General features: G+C 36.2%; 1 protein-coding gene across 2 annotated transcripts in view; it reads left to right on the forward strand.

Moving 5' to 3' along the window:
* LRRC7 (leucine rich repeat containing 7) overlaps positions 1-23907 on the forward strand; it is a 383497-nt gene that overhangs the window by 340959 nt on the left and 18631 nt on the right. For both annotated transcript variants that reach the window (XM_068538014.1, XM_068538015.1), the window contains one exon: positions 9815-9907. In XM_068538014.1, the coding sequence (XP_068394115.1) occupies positions 9815-9907 (93 nt within the window). The remainder of the gene's footprint in view (positions 1-9814; positions 9908-23907) is intronic.

Genomic DNA, 23907 nt, shown 5'->3' on the forward strand with positions numbered 1-23907 from the left:
AGAATGGTCACTAGAACAAAGCATAGGAAGCACGTTAATTACAGCATCACCAGGTATCTTTCTGCAATGCAGTTCTCTAATCCTGAGTTACACCTCACGCACATGTGCACACACACACACACACACACACACACACACATCTATTTCCTTTGTTCTCGCTACTAGGTTTTAGAGCATTGCAAGACCAAATGAGATCACTGCCTTGCAGAGATTATACATTATGACTTCACAGAGCCTTAGTGCTACATTACAATCCATTTTGTCATGGGCCTCTCCAAGTTATGACCCAGTATTTTAATTAGAGCAAGATTAACACAAACCGGAAATATCAAGTAGTCAAATGATGGAAGCGGACTCTGAAAGAAGCAAATGTACCATTTACTGCCAAACTGTTGCTGTTATCTTCGGCCAGCAATTTCACTCATTGATATCAATAACTTAATAAAAAATAGAAAAGCTGATTTTCATTGAATAAGCTATTTATCAGCCTCCTAGATCTGACCTTTTTCTAGAACACTGCTTTTCCTCTTTGCTAAACCCCTTTAGTTTCAGACTATTTCTTGGCTGTGAGGCATTCCCTGCTCTTACATTTTATGACCCCTTTGGGCCTTAGCAGACAGGTGGAGCTCCTTCTATGGGAGATGAATACTCTGTCTGACATGCTTTATGGAACACAGCAGTCCCAACACAACCTATTAGCCACACCATAGCGTGCCCAAGGGGAGTCTATCTTCAGATCAGAATTTGTGGTTGTTCGTCACATTTATAAAACCACAGTGTCATCTTTATTATTTCTATTATTAAAAAATATATTGAAGCAGTTCTTCAGATACTTGGCACATATGAAATTTGTTTTCCTTAGATTTTTTAGTGCCTTCCAGATTGACAATAATATAAAATATAGTCACTACCTTGAAAGAGAATGACTAGAAAGTACCCTCAGCAATTTACTTTGTAAATAAAATCTGTTGCATATGTTTCCTTTCAGTTTTTATAGTGGCCTGGAGAAAGCCCAAAGTGTGTACACCTTCCACATATTATGTTATACAATATAAAATTTTCACATTAGAAAGATATAAGCCAAATTTTAAATAATTTAATTGGAAATGCACAGATATATGGGAAAATGCAAAGGTAAAATGTTTAAATAGTATTAGTTCCTTTCTTCTCATTTTCTAATTAACCACTAATAACAAAAAAAGGACTACAAGGTGAACTGGTGTGATGAATAAAGCTAAAGTATTCCTCCGAGCTAATCAAGCTGTTATATGTTCAGATCCACAGACTGTGAGCCATATAACTACAAAACTATTAGAAACTGTAGTTTCTACCACCCTATGATAACTAGTTTTAACAAATCTAGATCAATTAAAGGAAAAGTTGTAATTAAACCAATCTTGAAAATAAAAATATAGGAGGGTATTTATGGTAATTGCAGTTACTCATCATTTAGAAACTGTTCATTAATGACTCTACCATAAAAATCACATTAGTGGATAATTTTTTGTCCTTGTGTTGCAAGCGAACTATGTAATAAACATTATATTTACTATTAAAGAATATGACTGAATTAAGGATAGTCCTATTAAATGGCCAAACCTAATTGATCCAGCTCCCATCGACTCACAATATATGCTGATTAAGTCAGGAATAGGACTCAAGTTTGCCTTGAACTATCTAAGAGGTAAGTATTGAAGGTACCTTAAAAATAAAGATGTAGAGAACATTTGGGGCATTTGCATTTTCCTATAAGCAAATTAATAGGCTAAGCAATGTTGCTGGGGAAAACATTGAGCTACTTAAAAAAGCAAATGTTTCCAATCATCTTTAAGAACATTTCTAATATATATTTATATATATACAAAATATATGCTAATGTATTTCCTTAGATTTTTTTTCTTAACTCTTTATTGATAATCTTTTGCCTGCTAATCTCTGGTAATACTTAGTTCACCCTAGTTCCAGTACTCATTCTGTACTTAAAAGTTATAAAAGTTGTTTTTTTTCCCTTTGTGTAACCAAAGTGTATGCTACCTCTGGAGTGCCAAGTCTTTCAATTATCTGGGGTCACCCCGTCCCACTTTACATGGAAAACTAGCATTTTCCCCACAGCCCACACATACACATCCCCAGCTCAGGATCATCAAGAATTCCTAGGTTTATTATGGTTTCTCTAGGTCATTCCTGACACTGATTTCCCTTCTGCTGAATTCTTGATCTACGTTCCTTGTATCAATTCTTTTTTTTTTTTTTGGCCACGCCATGTGGCATGCAGGATCCTACTTCCCCAACCAGGGATCAAACCCGTGCCCCCTGAAGTGGAAGCACAGAGTCCCAACCACTGGACTGCCAGGGAAGTCCCTGTATCAATTCTTGTAATAGCTGTTATCTTTACTCCAACCTTACCCCAAGGTGGACCTACTCCTAATGCCATCATTTCCCAACAGTACTGCAAAGCATAAGGCTCTGATGTTTAACAGATCTCATTGATGATTTGGGGTTTGGGGAGGTAATAGAGCACAGAATACTGGAATATTAGCCTTCACAGTCCTAAATATTTATTGACTCTTCCCTGTCACAATTTCTCCATATTTTTGACCTCTCTCTTTCTCACAGTGTTTTCCTCTTTCCTCTAACACTTGTAACTGCCTCTTCAGGAGCTGCTGCCAAAACCCAAAACTCTTTTTACTGAGTATTTCTTCTTTTGTTTCACCTTCACTCTAACTGTGGATAATACTTCTCCCCTTTCTCAAACTACTGGGCTGGCCAAAAAGTTCATTTGGGTTTTTCTGTTAAGATCTTATGGAAAAACCAAATGAACTTTTTGCCAACCCAATAAAACCGCTGCTATGTCTAAACAATAGAATTATCTACCGAGAAGATGAAATATTCTGCTCTCCTAGAAAGCAGTAACAACTGATTTAAATTAAATAGCCATTGGGGGACCTTCAAGGTGTCAGAGGAGTAAGAGGTGGAGATCACCTTCCTTCCCACAAATACATCAAAGATACAACTACATGTGGAACCACTCCTACAGAACACCTACTGAACACTGGCAGAAGACCTCAGACCTCAAAAGGCAAGAAAATCCCCACGTACCTGGCCATGTGGCTGACAGGGTCTTGGTACTCTGGCCGGATGTCAGGCCTGAGCCTCTAAGGTGGGAGAGCCAAGTTCAGAACACTGGACCACCAGAGACCTCCCAGCCCCATGTAATATCAATCGGTGAGAGCTCTCCCAGAGATCTCTGTCTCGACGTTAAGACCCAGCTCCACCCAATGGCCAGCAAGCTACAGTGCTGGATGCCCCATGCCAAACAACTGGCAAGACAGGAACACAACCCCACCCATTAGCAGAAAACGTTGCCTAAAATGATACTAAGTTCACAGACACCCCAGAACACACCACTAGATGCAGCCCTACCCACCAGAAAGACATGATCCAGCCCCACCCACCTGAACACAGGCACCAGTCCCCGACACCAGGAAGCCCACACAAGTCACTGAACCAAACCTCACGCACTGGGGGCAGACACCAAAAACAATGGGAATTACGAACCTGCAGCCTGCAAAAAGGAGATCCCAAACACAGTAAGTTAAACAAAATGAGAAGACAGAGAAACATGCAGCAGATGAAGGAACAAGGTAAAACCCCACCAGACCAAACAAATGAAGAGGAAATAAACAGTCTACCTGAAAAAAAATTCAGATTAATGATAGTAAAGACAATCCAAAGTCTTGGAAATAGAATGGAGAAAATACAAGAAATGATTAAGAAGGACCTAGAAGAACTAAAGAGCAAACAAACAATGATGAACAACACAATAAATGAAATTAAAAACTCTCTAGAAGGAATCAATAGCAGAATAACTGAAGCAGAAGAAAGGATAAGTGACCTGAAAGAAAAAATAGTGGAAATAACTACCATAAATGCACCAACATTCGAATTATAGAGGTCCCAGAAGAGGAAGAGGGAAAGAAAATTTCTGAGAAAATATTTGAGGAGATTATAGTTGAAAACTTCCCTAACATGGGAAAGGAAATAATCAAGTCCAGGAAGCACAGAGTCCCATACAGGATAAATCCAAGGAGAAACACACCAAGACACATATTAATCAAACTATCAAAAATTAAAAACAAAGAAAAAATATTAAAAGCAGCAAGGGAAAAGCAACAAATAACATAGAAGGGAATCCCCATGAGGTTAACAGCTGATCTTTCGCAGAAACTCTGCAAGCCAGAAGGGAGTGGCAGGACATATTTAAAGTGATGAAAGGGAAAAACCTACAACCAAGATTACTCTACCCAGCAAGGATCTCATTCAGATTCAGGAGAGAAATTAAAAGCTTTACAGACAAGCATAAGTTAAGAGAATTCAGCACCACCAAACCAGCTTTACAACAAATGCTAAAGGAACTTCTCGAGGCAGGAAACACAAGAGAAGGAAAAGACCTACAATAACAAACCCAAAACAATTAAGAAAATGGTAATAGGAACATACATATCAACAATTACCTTAAATGTAAATGGATTAAATGTTCCAACCAAAAGACATAAACTGGCTGAATGGATACAAAAACAAGACCCATATATATGCTGTGTACAAGAGACCCACTTCAGACCTAGGGACACATACAGACTGAAAATGAGGGGATGGAAAAAATATTCCATGAAAATGGAAATCAAAAGAAAACTGGAGTAGCAATTCTCATATCAGACAAAATAGACTTTAAAATAAAGACTCTTACAAGAGACAAAGAACTACACTACATAATGATCAAGGGATCAATCCAAGAAGAAGATATGACAATTGTAAATATGCACCCAACATAGAAGCATCTCAATACATAAGTCAAATGCTAACAGCCATAAAAGGGGAAATCAACAGTAACACAAACATAGTAGGGGACTTTAACACCCCACTTTCACCAATGGATGGATCATCCAAAATGAAAATAAATAAGGAAACACAAGCTTTAAATGACACATTAGACAAGATGGACTTAATTGATATTTATAGGACATTCCATCAAAAAACAACAGAACACACTTTCATCTCAAGTGCTCATGGAGCATTCTCCAGGATAGATCATATCTTGGGTCACAAATCAAGCCTTGGTAAATTTACTAAAATTGAAATCGTATAAAGTATCTTTTCCGACCACAGCACTATGAGACTAGATACTAATTACAGGAAAAAAACTGTAAAAAATACAAACACTAATATGCTACTAAATAACCAAGAAATCACTGAAGAAATCAAAGAGGAAATCAAAAAATACCTAGAAACAAATGACAATGAAAACACGACTACCCAAAACCTATGGGATGCAGCAAAAGCAGTTCTAAGAGGGAAGTTTATAGCAATACATTCCTACCTCAAGAAACAAGACACATCTCAAATAAACAACCTAACTTACACCTAAAGCAATTAGAGAAAGAAGAACAAAAAAACCCCAAAGTTAGCAGAAGGAAAGAAATCATAAAGATCAGGTCAGAAATAAATGAAAAAGAAAAGAAAGAGATGATAACAAAGATCAATAAAACTAACAGCTGGTTCTTTGAGAAGATAAAGAACATTGATAAACCATTAGCCAGACTCATCAAGAAAAAAAGGGAGAAGACTCAAATCAACAGAATTAGAAATAAAAATGGAGAAGTAACAACTGGCACTGCAGAAATACAAAGGATCATGAGAGACTAGCACAAGCAACTCTATGCCAATAAAATGGACAACCTGGAAGAAATGGACAAATTCTTAGAAAAAAACAACCTCCCAAGACTGAGCCAGGAAGAAATAGAAAATATAAACAGACCAATCACAAGCACTGAAATTGAAACTGTGATTAAAAATCTTCCAACAAACAAAAGCCCAGGACCAGATGGCTTCACAGGTGAATTCTATCAAACATTTAGAGAAGACCTAACACCTATCCTTCTCAAACTCTTCCAAAATATAGCAGAGGGAGGAACACTCCCAAACTCATTCTACGAGGCCACTGTCACCCTGATGCCAAAACCAGACAAAGATGTCACAAAAAAAGAAAACTACAGGCCAATATCACTGATGAACATAGATGCAAAACTCCTCAACAAAATACTAGCGAACAGAATCCAACAGCACATTAAAAGGATCATACACTATGATCAATCGGGGTTTATCCCAGGAATGCAAGGATTCTTCAATATATGCAAATCAATCAATGTGATACACCATATTAACAAATTGAAGGATAAAAACCATAGGATAATCTCAACAGATGCAGAGAAAGCTTTTGACAAAATTCAACACCCATTTATAATAAAAACTCTCCAGAAAGTAGGCATAGAGGGAATTTACCTCAACATAGTAAAGGCCATATATGACAAACCCACAGCCAACATCATTCTCAATGGTGAAAAACTGAAACCAATTCCTCTAAGATCAGGAACAAGACAAGGTTACCCACTCTCACCACTATTATTCAACATAGTTTCGGAGGTTTTAGCCATGGCAATCAGAGAAGAAGAAGAAATAAAAGGAATCCAAATCGGAAAAGAAGTAAAGCTGTCACTGTTTGCAAATGATATGATAGTATACATAGAGAATGCTAAAGATGCTACCAGAAAGCTACAGAGCTAATCAATGAATTTGGTAAAGCAGCAGGATACAAAATTAATGCACAGAAATCTCTTACATTTGGGCTTCCCTGGTGGTGCAGTGGTTAAGAATCTGCCTACCAATGCACGGGACACGGGTTTGAGCCCTGGCCCGGGAATTCCCACATGCCATGGAGCAAATAAGCCCATGCGCCACAACTACTGAGCTTGAGCTCTAGGGCCCGCAAGCCACAACTACTGAGCCCATGTGCCACAGCTATTAAAGCCTGTGTGCCCAGAGCCCATGCTCCACAACAAGAGAAGCCACAACAATGAGAAGCCCGCGCACCGCAACAAAGAGTAGCCCTGCTCACCACAACTAGAGAAAACCCGCACACAGCAACGAAGACCCAACACAGCCAAAAATTTTAAAATAAATAAATAAATTTATTTAAAAAAAAAAGAAATTTCTTGCATTCCTATACACTAATGACGAAAAATCTGTAAGAGAAACTAAGGAAACACTCCCATTTACCACTGCAACAAAAAGAATAAAATACCCAGGAATAAACCTACCTAAGGAAGCAAAAGACCTGTATGCAGAAAACTATAAGACACTGATGAAAGAAATTAAAGACGATACAAACCATGTTCTTGGATTGGAAGAATAATATTGTGAAAATGACTATACTACCCAAAGCAATCTACAGATTCAATGCAATTCCTATCAAACTACCATACCACTGGCATTTTTCACAGAACTAGAGCAAAAAATTTCACAGTTTGTGTGGAGACACAAAAGATCCCAAATAGCCAAAGCAATCTTGGGAAAGAAAAATGGAGCTGGAGTAATCAGGCTCCCAGACTTCAGACTATACTGCAAAGCTACAGTAATCAAGACACTATGGCACTGGCACAAAAACAGAAATATAGATCAATGGAACAGGATAGAAAGCCCAGAGATAAACCCAGGCACATATGGTCACCTTGTCTTTGATAAAGGAGGCAACAATATACAGTGGAGAAAAGACAGCCTCTTCAATAAGTGGTGCTGGGAAAACTGGACAGCTACATGTAAAAGAATGAAATTAGAACACTTCCTACCACCATACACAAAAATAAACTCCAAATGGATTAAAGACCTAAATGTAAGGCCAGACACTATCAAACTCTTAGAGGAAAACATAGGCAGAACACTCTATGACATAAATCACAGCAAGATCCTTTTTGACCCACCTCCTAGAGAAATGGAAATAAAAACAAAAATAGGGGCTTCCCTGGTGGCGCAGTGGTTGAGAATCTGCCTGCCAAAGCAGGGGACACGGGTTCGAGCCCTGCTCTGGGAAGATCCCACATGCCGCGGAGCGACTAGGCCCATGAGCCACAATTGCTGAGCGTGCGCGTCTGGAGCCTGTGCTCCACAACAAGAGAGGCCGCGATAGTGAGAGGCCCGTGCACCGCGATGAAGAGTGGCCCCCACTTGCCGCAAGTAGAGAAAGCCCTCGCAGAGAAATGAAGACCCAACACAGCCATAAATTAATTAATTAATTAATTAAATTTTTTTAAAAAAGATACAATGAAGTTAGATGCTTGCACCTAATGGCAGAATCACCATTCATTCAACAGTTTTTTAAAAATAAATAAATAAACAATGAGACCTAATGAAACTTAAAAGCTTTTGCACAGCAAAGGAAACCATAAACAAGATGAAAAGACAACCCTCAGAATGGGAGAAAATATTTGCAAACGAAGCAACTGACAAAGGATTAATCTCCAAAATTTACAAGCAGCTCATGCAGCTCAATATCAAAAAAACAAACAACCCAATCCAAAAATGAACGGAAGACCTAAATAGACATTTCTCCAAAGAAGATATACAGATCGCCAACAAACACATTAACGGATGCTCAACATCACTAATCATTAGAGAAATGCAAATCAAAACTACAATGAGGTATCACCTCACACCAGTCAGAATGGCCATCATCAAAAAATCTACAAACAATAAATGCTGGAGAGGGTGTGGAGAAAAGGGAACCCTCTTGCACTATTGGTGGGAATGTAAATCGATACAGCCACTATGGACAACAGTATGGAGGTTCCTTACAAAACTAAAAATAGAACTATTATATGACCCAGCAATCCCACTACTGGGCGTATACCCAGAGAAAACCATATGTACCACAATGTTCATTGCAGCACTATTTACAATAGCCAGGACATGGAAGAAACCTAAGTGTCCATCAACAGATGCATGGATAAAGAAGATGTGGCACATATATTCAATGGAATATTAGCCATAAAAAGAAATGAAATTGAGTTATTTGTAGTGAGGTGGATGGACCTAGAGTCTGTCATACAGAGTGAAGTAAGTTAGAAAGAGAAAAACAAATACCGTATGCTAACACATACATATGGAATCTAAAAAAAAAAAAAAAATGGTTCCGACGAAACTAGGGGCAGGACAGGAATAAAGATGCAGACATAGACAATGGACTTGAGGACACAGGGAGGGGGAAGGGTAAGCTGGAGCGAAGTGAGAGAGTAGCATTGACATATATACACTACCATATGTAAAATAGTTAGCTAATGGGAAGCAGCTGCATAGCACAGGGAGATCAGCTCAGTGCTTTGTGACCCCCTAGAGGGGTGGGCTAGGGAGAGTGGGAGGGAGACGGGAGAGGGAGGGGATATGTGGATATATGTATACATATAGCTGATTCACTTTGTTATACAGCAGAAACTAACACAACGTTGTAAAGCAATTATACTCCAATAAAGATGTGTAAATAATTAATCAACTAATTAATCAAATAGCCATCTTTTCCCTCACTGTGCATTTGCAAATTTTCTTTCACTTATTCATACAGTCCTTTCTAATTAGTCAGACTATATGTACGTTTAAAGTAGATAATTAAAATAATGTACAATCTTTTTTTTTAAGGGGTTTTCTAAGTTTTAAAAACTGCTAATTAAAATTTAGTCCTGCACAGGTAATGAATAAATATTTACTCATGTCTGCTTGTTCAGGTAATTTTAAGTTAGTTCCAATTATAACTGATGCCTATAGAAACACTATTTTGTCAGAGTTTATACTGTCTTTTATATACCAAGTTAACATAAGCTAACCCTGAGAACTTAAGTGAAATGTGAATATTTTCTATTGGGATACAGTTATTTGAAGATATTTAGCTTTTATATGTATTTGATTACCTTTTTATATCTTTTTTGCATAGTTCTGTGTGAGAATAGAAAAGAATCCTGGCCTTGGATTTAGTATCAGTGGTGGAATTAGTGGACAAGGAAATCCATTTAAACCTTCTGACAAGGTAAGAATTGAATTTCTTATTGGCAATTTTAATTAGAAAAACACTATATCCTACTGCAGCAAAAAACTTTTTTCAATTTTTTGGTTTTACTGTGCTTTAATAAGCTAGCTAACTATGAAGCCAATTAGAAACTTTTTCAGCAAAGGGAAAAAAGAATTCACTGCAGTGCTTGACAAATCCTATGAATGAGAAAAAATAAATGTAAGCATTCTCTTTGAAAAGGAAGTTGCTTGTTTTTTGCATTTTGTTTTGTTCACAGTTGTATATATTTGTAAAGGAAGCTATATAGGCAATTTCTAACAAGTTTTTTCCAAACGTTTATTTGTGGATCACTGATTTGGGAAAAAGTTTTCTAGTAGTAACAGAATGAATAAAAAATGATTCAACGCCAGGGCCAGCTGATTGCCATCTCTTTAATCCATCATGTTTGTAAAGTATTTCACTAATAGAATTGTAGAATTGAAAGACCATGGGAAACAAATATTCTGTGAGAAAATCAGTGTTAGCCATGGCAGAGGAATCAGGTCCTCCTCTTATGCTCACCCCTGTCTGTCAAATCATGGGTAAAGGTTCACCACCACTCCCAACTCTAACCTCAAACGTTGCTGAATATCCACCATGCTGCACATGTTCACATCTGGCCTGTCTGATCCCATTGTGGACCACTTGACTTTTTTAAGCAAAAAAATTTACCCTGAGCTATATAACCTGCCTTCTGCCATCAGGATTTAATACTCTCAGCTTTTAAACAATTAGTGATTATAATTTGATGATCATTGAAACTGTCTGCTTTTGACCTCATCAAATTTAATTGAATTAAGTGACATCATAAAACTTTGGGATGATGAAGAAAGACAGAAATTAGATATGAATAAAACCTCCTCAGGCTCTCGACTTAACCTTTGAGTCACAAGGTGGTCCGGATCCTTTCAACTTACCACTATTGTAAAAATAACCCACACATCAGTTTCTGATTAAAGACCTATTTCTGAAAAAATTTGGATGCCCCTACTTTGGAGATTTCCATAGCCTTTAATCCCTTATTTTCCTCTACTTCTTCCCAGTCTTTTTGTTTCCTACCATTAGTTATGCCCTCTTCCTTTCCTTTCTGGAGAAGAAGAAGGAAAGAGGTTGGACTATTTGGATGGAAAGGAGTAGAAAGAAATCCCCAGTGGCCATAGATAAGAGTTTCTTTGCTTAACTGATTGGAGCAGGTATTCATATATAAGGAATGTATATGAAGCAGCCCTATATAATTAGGGAAATTCCAGTTAGAAATGTCTGTGTATAAGTAACTACTACATTTCCTTTTTTGAAATGATGTTGAGGATAATCATTGATTTAGTAGAATTTAAATATTCATGGCTTAGTAGGACCAAGTGTTTACCGAATTTTAATAAATTATTAATATATCTTAAGACAAAAAGCATGAAAAGTCAAAATTATCAGAAACATATGGTATTTTTAAAAGCCTCAAATCATTGTCTTATTCATCTTGACCCCTCTTTTTGAAATCTCTGGTTTTACATCTCTTCCATAAGTTCTTTCAATGAAAAGGTAACAACCTTATCATTCGTAAGATAGTTGAAATTCAAAAGACATGTTTTCCTCTCCTATCTCACCAGCAGATATATCTTTTCACTACATTTTTGAAAGGCACAGGGTAATAGATATTTTTCAATTAAAGATGCACAAGTTGCTAAATAGTCAAGATGTCTGAATGCTGTTACTTTTCTGCTTTTATTTTCAACTGAAGGGGATAGCAGGTGTGAGGCTTTCAAATCATTGCCTGTGATTCTTCCACTGTGATGAAATATGAACACTTTATAACTATTAATTTAATTTTTCATTGTAACATTTTGATGACTCTAGTGAGACTGAACTATTTCTATGATCTTATAATTTCTCTTTTGGTTAAATGCAACAGATACAGAGCTTGAATTATATAATCTATCCATTGAAAGATTCCCCTCAAAAGCACTTTTCTTTGCCTGATTACTTTCTAAAACACTTAAAATCTGAAAACTGAATCTCTATTACAGAAAAATTGATCAGAGTAATTAAAAGTTCCAAATCTACAGAAGACTCAGACTACTCTTAATTTATTGACCACACCAAACATATGGTAGATACTTAGTTAAAAATGTTGAGGTGATCTAAAGACATTGGCTCTGACAATTTCTATAAAAATTTAATCCACTCACAAAGAAAGGGATTAATCTCGAGGAAATTCAGTTGCATTTTTTTATCCCCAGTGCCCCATTCTTGTAGAGGTTGCATAAAATTTAGAGTAGAATCCAGTGCCTATATCAACCTAAAAATATCAAACAGTGAGAAAATGAAAATGAACTTTAAAAATACTCTTCTCTCCAATGTTGAAGGACAATTTTATCATAAATTGGCTAATTTACAGCTGTGAGGAGGGGTGAGGAGACCCAAAATAAACAGGTGTTTTAATTCAACCTGGGTCAGAGGTTGATGCTTTCTTTATAAGGAGTTCTAGTCATGCAAAATCTTAAACTTTAATATGATACATACCCCCTTCCAATAAACAAGTCATGGGTTAGAAGCAGTCTTTCGAGCATACTATATTATTTTACTTACTGTTCATTAATGTTCAAGTGTTTTGTAACGACACTCAAAATTCTAAGTATCCAAGATATCTGAATGTCTTAGAGTCATTGAAGACTTTCTGTACTAAAGCAGCCAATAGATTTGTTCCATTCTCTTCATTATAATTGCTAGGAACCACTGTTTCAGCCAAATGCCAAGGACTAAAGTGAAATAGCATCCGAACTGATTACCTGGTTTACAGCCAGATAGGAAAAGCATGAAGCAGTCGTCCCTAAGGGCTGAGAGTACGAAACTGAGACAAAAGTGAGTTGTGTTGTTCAGTCTGGCAGAAGTTCCAATTTAGGTTCTGTGGTAGTGTGAGACTATTGCAGAAAAACTCTTGGTACAGCCCAAAAGTTAACTGAGGCTTTAGGGAGAATTGAGGATTAAGATATGAAGACTGTTTTGTACCAGACTTTGAGAGCTTAGAACAGCATCTGGTCTTGCCAATTTAACTCTTCTCGAAGACGCCAAGGTAGTCTGATTATGGTCTCCTTAGGTTAAACGGATGGGGCACGATTAGTCCTGCAGTTCATATCATTGTCAGAACCGTGTTTAGTAGTTGAACAACCCAACTCACTCATCATGGAGTTCATTATTTTGGGTTCACTGCCAGGTGAAAACTGCTTTTACATACTTGGAAAGAGAAAACTGTAGAAAACCAGATGAAAAGGCCTTCATATAACGCTTGCCTTTGCCCTCCCTGTGAAGTGGATGGAGCCATTATCTGGTTTATTATTATAGAGAAACATTGCTGTCAAGATGGCACGATGCTCCAGAGAGATAAAAGACTTTGATCCAACAAATCTGATGATAATAATAAAAGTATAGACTTTTACTGAGTATCTGCAGTGTGCTAGTCACTGTATTAGGCTCTTTATATACATGAACTTATCTAATCTTCTTAGCAACTTGTGTTAGTTGAGTATTATTATTCCCCACTTTGTTGAGGCCCACAGGGGTTAATTAACTTGCCCAAGGTCATTTAGCTGACCTGTGGCAGATAAGATTTGAACCCAAATTGATCTGATTCCAAATCCTTTTCTCTTAACAAGCACTATGATACGTACCTCTATCTGCAAATACCACTTAGCCGAAGAGCCACATGACAAATTTATACCCTGTAGAGTTGAGACTAACATAATAATCTAATACTGAAAGTGTTACAGAACACTGTAATTAGTTATAGTCTAGATATTTGCTTCAAGTCCTTGGAAGTCAGCATGTATTCTCTATTGAACTTAGATAATTAGAAGCATACTGTATACATTAGATTGCTAAGCATTTATATAACTTTTGGACTAAGGTATTATTACAGTGGAGATCCTGCCAATGGAGCAAACCACAGTAATCTTTCCCTATATTTAAATGTTCATAAAATAATAATTCATGATTACAAAATTTAAGTAATATACCAATACAGTTTCCACGAGATGTTGTTAGGAAGAAGAGACTGGATTAATGGATGACTGATATCATGTTGCTGTGTGACTTCATAAGGCAGCCCGAGACTCTGAAAATAAATGAATTTTTAATGATGTATTCACACAGTTCATCATTCAGGGACTGATATCCCTCCTTGCCTCATTTTAGAAGGAAGGACTAAGCTTCTGGAGTTTAAAGATATTAACTAAGCTTCTGGAGTTTAAAGATATTAAGAATTCATAGCCTCTTTCTCTATGTACTGTAAAGGTACAGCACTGAACAATGCCATGAAAAATCACCTAGTCACAGGATCAAAATGGAAGCTGTGTTATGAATATCCTCAAATCACTTGATAGCAGGAAATATACATACTATGACATTGGAACCAAAGAATCACTTATTCTCCACAGTTTTATCATAAACATTCATGCTGAGCAGATGCCAGAGAGCCTACCCATATTTCCAATGATTTGGGCAATCGGCATGTAGACACATAAATGATAGAAGAAACAATCCTTTTTTTTTTTTTTAATGCCTTAATTTGCCCATGGTACAGGTAAAATACCAAGCCAAGGAAGAATATTATAGGCATGGCAAATGTAAAATACTATAATCACCAATAAACTCTAAATAAATGTTCTGGAATTTCAGAATAAATTACTATATCTGATTCTACATAAATTCTAAAAAATTGATTCCAGATGTCAAACAGCCTCCCTCCTATTTACATCCCACCTTCCACCCCTAGAAGAAAATTTGTGTGGAGACGAGTATTGTATCAAATAAAAGTTTTTATATGATTAATATTACAAAGAGAAGAAAGGTTAGATGTGCAGATCCAAAGCATTTATTTGACATCTTTACCTGGGGATAACAATACCCAGAGGCATGCTTGGCAGTAGCAAATTCGAAAATGCACAAGAATAATTTTCTGGGTTTGTTCAGCCTCATGACACTGGGTGATTCATAAATAAAAAGTTGCAAAAGATATGTTCTTCACTTATGAAAAAGGTGCATACCCTATGTCTACACCTTGTCATGTTTCCTCCATGGATATAAAAATCAGGAATAGCAAACACATTTGTCTAGAACTCCACACAGCATATGATTTATATTTACTACATAAACATTAAACTACATATAATATTTCCTTCATTTTGTACAACTCCTAGACAAAGGTGATTTATTTTATATATTTCTAAATTAATTTTATAATGTAATTTATATATCTGTCCCATCTTTAATTCTACTTCAAGCGATTATGTAATGCAAATTTGGAGAATTCATTAGTTATGTGCAAGTAACATTCAGGAGCAAGGAATAGATATAATATAAATATATATAATTTATATATAAAACTGAATTTTTAAAAATAAATAACAAACAAATTATTTTACAACACAATTACTTCAGCTGCATCTTAGTCACACTGCAGTTTGAGGTTCAGAATGCCACTTGGTTGTCTGAGGACTTTAAAAGCAAGAATTGTTTTAATAAAAAATGCATTTTTGCCTGTTCTGTTCTGTCTTATATGTTGAAAAAAACCCTGAATCTATTCAGAAATATTGATAGAAATGCAGTCTTTGCAATCTCCTGTTAATAGGATTCCTATAAGTATGACCACCTATATGAGGCCTTTTAAGAAGGCATGGCAGTGTGCTTTAGCCAATTGGATAATTTCAACATCAAGACATTATATTATAAAGAAGACATATAAGATTTCAGCTTGTGAAAAGATATAATAAAATATAACTCAACACAGACTTGGTTCTTTAAGAAAATATCATTCCATCATACATATGAAAAAATAAGGCGATTTAAAAGTACCATTTTAAATAAGAACATTGATTGGGACATTTTAATTCAACAATATATTTAGAAAGTCACTAGAATTGAGACTGCTATCACTTTGTGATATTCTTTAACAACCAGTAAAATAATTTTCAATAAAATTAAAGTCCAAATACATAGCCAGCTGTATTAGTTGCTGGAGTTAAATATTATCTATGTTCTGTCTGCTGCATCATTTCAGCCATTTAGCATGGAACAAAATAAGCTAAATAAGGAGACAGAAAATGGTGTGGGAAAGGATTTGAGACTTTTTAAGTTTCTTGCTATTTGATGGAAAAATGTCAGAGACTTCTCAATCAAAATATGAAAGCACTTAAAATTAGTTCATAAATAATATTTTATGTAATAACTAACAAGAATTGACAGGTCCAACAATGAGAGAAAGTTAATTACTGAGGGTCCAAAAGATCTTTGGGAAACCTGTGAAATCTTTCATATTCCATTTATAAAGTTACTACCACAAGTTTTAAGTGGTATTGCAGGGACCTCCATAGTATTTCTAGTTTCTGCTTGAAAATGTTATAACCAACTAGAATCCTTGAAAATATTGTGAATCCAGATTAATAGAAACAAAACAAAAATAAATTAAAAAGTAATAACTTCCATGTCTCTGCCTGTAGCAGTATTGTTTAGCTTTTTTTAATTTACCTATATAACATTTGAGATGTATCTCAATAATATGTATTTAATAACAATATTATCCATTTTTCCTCTAATCTACCCCCAAAGTTGCTCTATGCTTGGGGAGCAGAGGTGCATTTTATCTCCTGGTACTGGGTTCCAAAGAATCGCTAGTAAGCAAAATATAGAATCTACGTATCCCTTCCAGGCAAGAAGATACTGCAGAGCTTTAATTTTTGTAGTTTATATTTGTCTAAAGCCAGCTCCCCAAGATGCAGAACCAGAGATGAAGACTTTTGTGCAAGTAGTTAATTGAAGATTTGCTGTCCGGTGAAATCTATATGAGAATAAGGGATGCAGGATAGGGCAGGTGAAGAAAGTGGAAATCCACAAAGATGTGGATTTAGTGGAAACCGGATGGTACAGCGTACAGGGCGCTCTGGAGCATCAACGGTACCACAGAGTTGTCTCACCTTGAGGAGGGAAATGGCTTTTTGTACCCTGGTATCAGTCATTAACTACATGGGAAGGAGCATAACCTTCCCAGCATTTGCCAGTAAGGAGGCTCCAGGCTGAGGGTAATTTTCAAAAGAAGGGTTAGATGTGAGCTGTCAGCAGCACCTGCAGGATGAGAGCACCAATCTGATAAAGGGAATCTGGGCAGGTCCCCAGAAGTGTCCATTATGCAACTATGAAAACAATGGATGTTCTTCATCTTTCAAACTAAAAGCACTTTCGTACCAGCAATTCTGATATGCTCATCTATGAGAAGTACCGCCTGAGTGCTTTCAACCATGGCACATAACTGAGAGGGATTGCCAAAGCAACTGATACTTCAGTGTGGATCCTGAAATTTGCCGTGTCATAGTTTTTTCAATGAGACCCATTAAATCTGCTTTTAAATACTTGTAATTTTTCTGATTAATTTTTTTTCTTAAAAAAAAAAAGACTGCTATATTCTACAAATATAGTCTTAGTCTCTCTAAGAGATAGTAATCACTAACTGAGGCAAATCTATGTTCTTTGGCAGCTAAAGAAAGTGGTTTACAAAATGATATTGATCAGAAGAAGCAGGGAAGTTTGGAGTGAACACACTTAGATGGGAAAAATTTTTTAGGTAACAATAGGTAAGATCAGAGAAATGAAGACAACTGAGAAAGAAACCCAAGTAACTGCAAAACACTTTTATTGTGTCATTTTTCTCTTTTGGGTGTGTGAAGAAAATCATGAGAACCCAAAGAGTTGATTCTTAAGTTCTGTAAGTTCCAACTTAAATCCTTAAATCCTCCCTAAGATCCTTTGAATGAGTTGAAGGAAAACCATAAACAGATGAGAATAGATTTCCAGACACCAAGTTAACCTGAAGGTGCTAGAACTATGCTGGAAAGTTGGACTACTAGATCAGAATTTAGACTGTGTTATTTTAAAATGTATATATATGTATATATATATATGTGTGTGTATATATTTTTTTAAAATATATATTGTTAATAAATTCAGAGTTACATTAAGCAGTAAATGAGTAGTAACAGTTTATGATTACTGTATAAGGTACAAAATTACAAATATGCATTTGTTTAATTGCAATCATCCTTACAATATAATTAATAAAGCTATACATGATCTTAGTAACCAATTCTATTTTTTAAGTGTAATGGAGTAGAAATTATTTCCCATTTTTGAAAACTACTGGATCAAACCCCATTACCATACACAAACCACATTCCCATAACAAGGCACTATCATTGAACCTCCAAGAACATTTATTAATAGAAAATAGGAAGTGTTGGAGTAAACATTAAAGTGATTAAAGAAAAATCATATCTTAAATTCGTGTTTCTCTTAGTTTATTGAGGTATACCAAGGTCTGTGTGTTTACTGAGAGAGAAAAATCATACATTCATCCTATCCTCTACTTTAAAGAAATTGCTTCCCCCTTGACTCTGTGACTAATTTAGTAGGATACGTAGGCTAAGGTACAAGATTTGCTTATTCCTATACTGCAAGAAGACCCTACGATATGTTGGGTTTCGTATGACTTGCACACACCCGCTGGGGCGGCTTCAGTTCTCTGAAGGTGTCCATCTCTGAGCCATAATGTGAGAGTGGTGAAAGAGACAGAGAATCGAGAACCACTTTTACTTAGGTACCTCCTACTGATTGTGAGCTAGGGCATTCTCAACATAATCGACATAATCATCCTTTAAAATCATAATATGTTCTTAGTCTCAGATGTGTACAACTGCAATGTCTTTTTTCTTTAACTTATATCTCTTAAAAAAATTATACAGGTAAGAAATGAAAACACTCTCACTATAAAAATTCAAATACAGAAATACAGAGACTAAAAAGTGAGAAAAAAGAAAACCCTCCCTTTTCACTCTACCCCACACTGCCAATGCACAGCTGTGGCCTAAGAGCCACTTTGTCAGTCAATGTATCAGGAATCCACAACTAGAGTGTCCTCTGGACATTTGTCACTGGCCTTTTTGACCTCCTGATTTCACCGCCAGCTCTAAGCAATACTTCTAGTATGGTCTACTCTACATAAAACCATATTTTATCTAAAAGAATCATAGTTTGACTGAATGTAGTTTACAATACAATAATTTTTCACTTTAAAAACCTTATTTTAGCATAAGTGACAAAAAAGCTTTGACTGAATTCTTCACTTTTCAATCCATTATTTTGAAGTGGTGTAGATAGTGTCAAAAAATTTGACAACTGAAGGGGCTTTGAGGAAGACTGCAGGAATGATAATCAGAAAGCTGATTACTGATACTATTTTAGTAGTACCTAGGAAGGAGACGCCACAGCCACCTACAGTTACCCACTCTTGTTTTTAATGGCTTCTACTATTTTATGCTATGTATAAAGCTGAGAAGAGGACTTCCCTGGTGGCGCAGTGGTTAAGAATCTGCCTGCCAATGCAGGGAACACGGGTTCAATCCCTGGTCTGGGAAGATTCCACATGCCATGGAGCAACTAAGCCCGTGCAACACAACTACTGAGCCTGCGCTCTAGAGCCCATGAGCCATAACTACTGAGCCCGCGTACCTAGAACCCATGCTCCACAACAAGAGAAGCCACCGTAATTAGAAGCCTGCGCACCGCAACTAGAGAAAAGCCTGCGCACAGCAACAAAGACCCAATGCAGCCAAAAATTAATTAATTAATTAATTTAAAAGAAGAAAAAAACGCCGAGACAAAAAGCCAGTAGGAACTCTGATCGAATCAGTAAACTGTATGAAGCTCAGCAATCCATATATTCACCACCAGTTGAGGTCTCATATTAAATACAGGCTTTAAAGAATTCATAAAATAAAAGAAATGAAAAATATTTCACCTATTTTTCCCAAAGAGGCAAGAAATCTGGAAAGACAATTATGTGGAAGAGTGTGATCATTTACTTTTAAATGAAAATATGAAAATCAAATGAAAGAAAATTATTTTTTTAAGCTTAAGAATTTTACCAAGAAATAAACAGGAAGAAAATGTACGTTCAGTCAACAATACACAGACTCCCAGAGATTTTTAACTGTTATGGAATAATTGCAATACTGGAGCAATCAATAAAAGGAAAATTACAATTATAATTCCTAACAGGAATACCTCAGAGATATTGGGGTTTGTTTCCAGACCACTGCAATAAGATGAATATTGCAATAAAGCAAGTCCCTCGAATTTTTTGGTTTCCCAGTGCATTTAAAAGTTATGTTTACACTATATTGTAATCTATTAAGTGTGCAATAGCATTATGTCTAAAACAATGTAGATACCTTAATTCAAAAATACTTTATTGCTAAAAATGCTAACCATCATCTAAGTCTTCAGCAAGTCGTAGTAATAACATCAAAGATCACTGATCACAGACCACCATAACAAATAGAATAACAATGAAAAAGTTTGAAATATTGCAAGATTCACGAAAATGTGACACGGAAACATGAAGTGAGCAAACGTTGTTGGAAAAATGGTGCTGATAGACTTGCTTGACAGAAAGTTGCCATAAACCTTCAATTTTAAAACTGCATTGTCTGCAAAGTGCAATAAAGTGAAGCACAGTGAAACAAGGTACGCCTGTATAAAGTAATCAAAGCCAAACATAATTTCAACTCTTATATTCAAATTCCCCAAAAGAGAATAGTGCCTGGTGATCAGCATCAAACTATAAAAAAAAAAAAAATCGATTTTTTAGTATTCAATTTGTCATTTCTAACAGGAATCTCAGATAAAAGGAAATAAACTGCTTACTTCTTGGTTGTTTTTATCAAGTCATAAGGGCAGTATCTTGAAAACTATATGTTTATATACATTTTTCTTTTGGGCTACTAAACAAATCTTTACAATGACATGAAAGAATGGTGCAAGTGTATTTTTTCTGTTAGGATCACTCCATTAGGTTGTTACTAAGATATTTGTAATCACATAGCCAGTTTCTATGGGTTTAAATAGTCTCCTGTTGCTCCAATGCATTATTTTTTTTAATAGATCTTTATTGGAGTATAATTGCTTCACAATACTGTGTTAGTTTCTGTTGTACAACAAAGTGAATCAGTCATATGCATACATATATCCCCATATCCCCTCCCCCTTGAGCATCTCTCCCATCCTCCTTATGCCACCCCTCTAGGTCATCGCAAAGCACCGAGCTGATCTCCCTGTGCTATGCTGCTGCTTCCCACTAGCTAACTATTTTACATTAGGTAGTGTATATAAGTCAATGCTACTCTCACTTCACCACAGCTTCCCCCTCCCCCCATCGCCATGTCCTCAAGTCTGTTCTCTATGTCTATGTCTTTATTCCTGCCCTGCCACTAGGTTCATCAGTACCTTTTTTTTTTTTTAAGATTCCATATATATGTGTTAGCATACGTTATTTGTTTTTCTCTTTCTGACTTACTCTGTATGACAAACTCTAGGACCATCCACCTCACTACAAATAACTCAATTTCGTTTCTGACTTACTCTGTATGACAAACTCTAGGACCATCCACCTCACTACAAATAACTCAATTTCGTTTCTTTTTATGGCTGAGTAATATTCCATTGTATATATGTGCCACATCTTCTTTATCCATTCATCTGTTGATGGACCTTTAGATTGCTTCCATGTCCTGACTGTCGTAAATAGTGCCGCAATGAACACTGTGGTACGTCTCTTTTTGAATTATGGTTTTCTCAGGGTATATGCCCAGTAGTGAGATTGCTGGGTCATATGGTAGTTCTATTTTTTACAAATGTAACCAAGTGATTTTTATTTCAATATTTCTTTATTTAAAAATTAATGAAAGAGAGTTTTGAATTCCTTTAAACATCTGTGCATAAGATTTTTGTGAAATTTTTAGAGGACTTTGGTCAGCTGTATAATTTGTATCTCTGTCTTTTGAGGCTCAAATTTTTTAGGTTTCTAAAGCAATTCTTTCTGTTCATTTTTTATGGATTTTACATTTCATTGTTTTGTCAGCTAAAGTTCAGTCATACACTGAATCATCATATGCAGGTGCCAATGCCCTCCTTTTTTTTCTCTTTCTCTCCTTTCCTTCCATCTCTCCTTTCCTCCCTCTCCCCTCTCCTTTAGTTTCTAATGGTCATGGGATAAATCTCTTCACTTGCTGCACATAAATTCCTCAGTTGCTAAGGTAGCAAATTGTTCAAAGCTCAAGATTTGTCTCTCAGCAATTAACCTTAAAATATTTTGTTTTCACACTTTGACTCACAGAGAGTAAAGCTATTGAAACACCTTTATTCTTGATGTGTCTTCTAATAATCACAGGGATTAAGTAAACACAGTCTACTGTGTATGTGTAATGCTGCTTCTATGAGCTGCATCATAGCTTAATATTAACCTTGCTCAATTCATGAAAAGAAATTATTTGCCAATATTTGGCCAAAAAAAAAAAAGTTTCCCCTTGCAAGCTATTGAATCTATGTCTGTGTTTGCTATTTTTATGGGTCAGTTTTTTCTCTAGAAACGCTCTTTGAACTTTTATAATTATATGAAAGCATATGATACCATATTCTATAATATATAACCAATGTGTTCTGAATTGTAATTGTAATTGTAATTGTATGCAATTTTTATCTGAGATATGGCCTTCCTAGAAACCAATTTCTTAGCATCAGCTAGAGCCAAGTTTTTCCAGAATTTTAAAGAAAAGCATATTTCACAAATTGAAGTTGTAATTCCCTTAAGACAAGTTCTATATTGGTGTCTACATTTACAATAGCTGAGACTGTCACAGTCATTCACCTTCATCATTAAAAAGCCATATAAAGTTCCTCTCTCCTCTAAAGTTAGAATGTTAAATGTTGGCCTTGTAGACTAACTTTCAAGGAACCTTGAGTCCTTCAAGGTTTACGTCCAGAGGTGCAGAGACTAGGTAACCAGTAAGACAAGGTCAGATTTTAACACTGTGTAAAACCGTCCATACTCATCCATTTACAAAATTACTTGTGAAAAGTAAAACTTTTTAAAAACCCATTATGGGTACTTCCGGAAAAACTTCATTTATGACTTATATGAAGACTGGTTTAAAAACTGGGGAAGAAACATGAAATGGCAAAAGGTCAAGCCTATTTGTAGCATCCGGCCAGTGCTCTCCAGATTAGCTTTGGTTCAAACCTATGGGGGTCCCTCTGTGATGCATGAGTCTGTTGTGTCTGTGTCTGTCTCAAGCACACCCAGATATTGGTGTCTGATAGGAGAAAAGACTTGCATTCTTTGGAAAGGACTGCAATACTTATCTTGTTGCTCTGTTGTGAGATGCCCTCTAGAGATGGTGCTAAGGGAAAACCACTGTGCTGTCAAGCCACTAAGGAACATGAGAGCTGGTGATGAGGTGCAAAACATTAGAGAAACACACTCAGAAATGCCATAAGCCAGTAACTAGACTCTAGCAGCCATTGTTACAGAGCTGATGTTGGCTTGGAGCTACCAAAGGAAGTAGCCTCTAAAAGTTATTAAGAACCATCAGAAAGCCCTCTTGTTGGGACCCATGTCCATTATTCAGAGTAAACAATAATTGGAGCCATTATCACTGACAGCCACCACTAGGAAACCACAGATGATACAGGAGAGACTTTCCAGCCCTCTTCCCATCCCCTTCCCTAAATCAAAGATGCAAATCCTCTTATCTGTTGGGAATTCAAGGTAAAGATAACAAATGTCGGCCTTTCAATGTACTCTAAGACTAAGAGTAATGAAGAATTTTCTGACAGTAAATCTGGTGCAGTTGGGAGACTCAGAAATCTCTTATTGCAGGCTTTGCTGGAAAGAAAGACCCTGGATTGTAGCTCAACCTTCAGACTTTCAATAATTATAATAACATTTATAGACCCTATACTGAGTGCCATCTACTGTTCTAAGTATTTTGTATGTGTTCACTCACTTAATCTAATAACTATGAGGTATAAACCACTATTATAATCAGTTTACTGATGAGGAAAAATTAAGTACACAAAAGTTAATTAACTTGCCCAAGGTCACC

The sequence above is a fragment of the Eschrichtius robustus genome, chromosome 3 (genome assembly GCF_028021215.1).
Source record: "Eschrichtius robustus isolate mEscRob2 chromosome 3, mEscRob2.pri, whole genome shotgun sequence".
NCBI lineage: Eukaryota > Metazoa > Chordata > Mammalia > Artiodactyla > Eschrichtiidae > Eschrichtius > Eschrichtius robustus.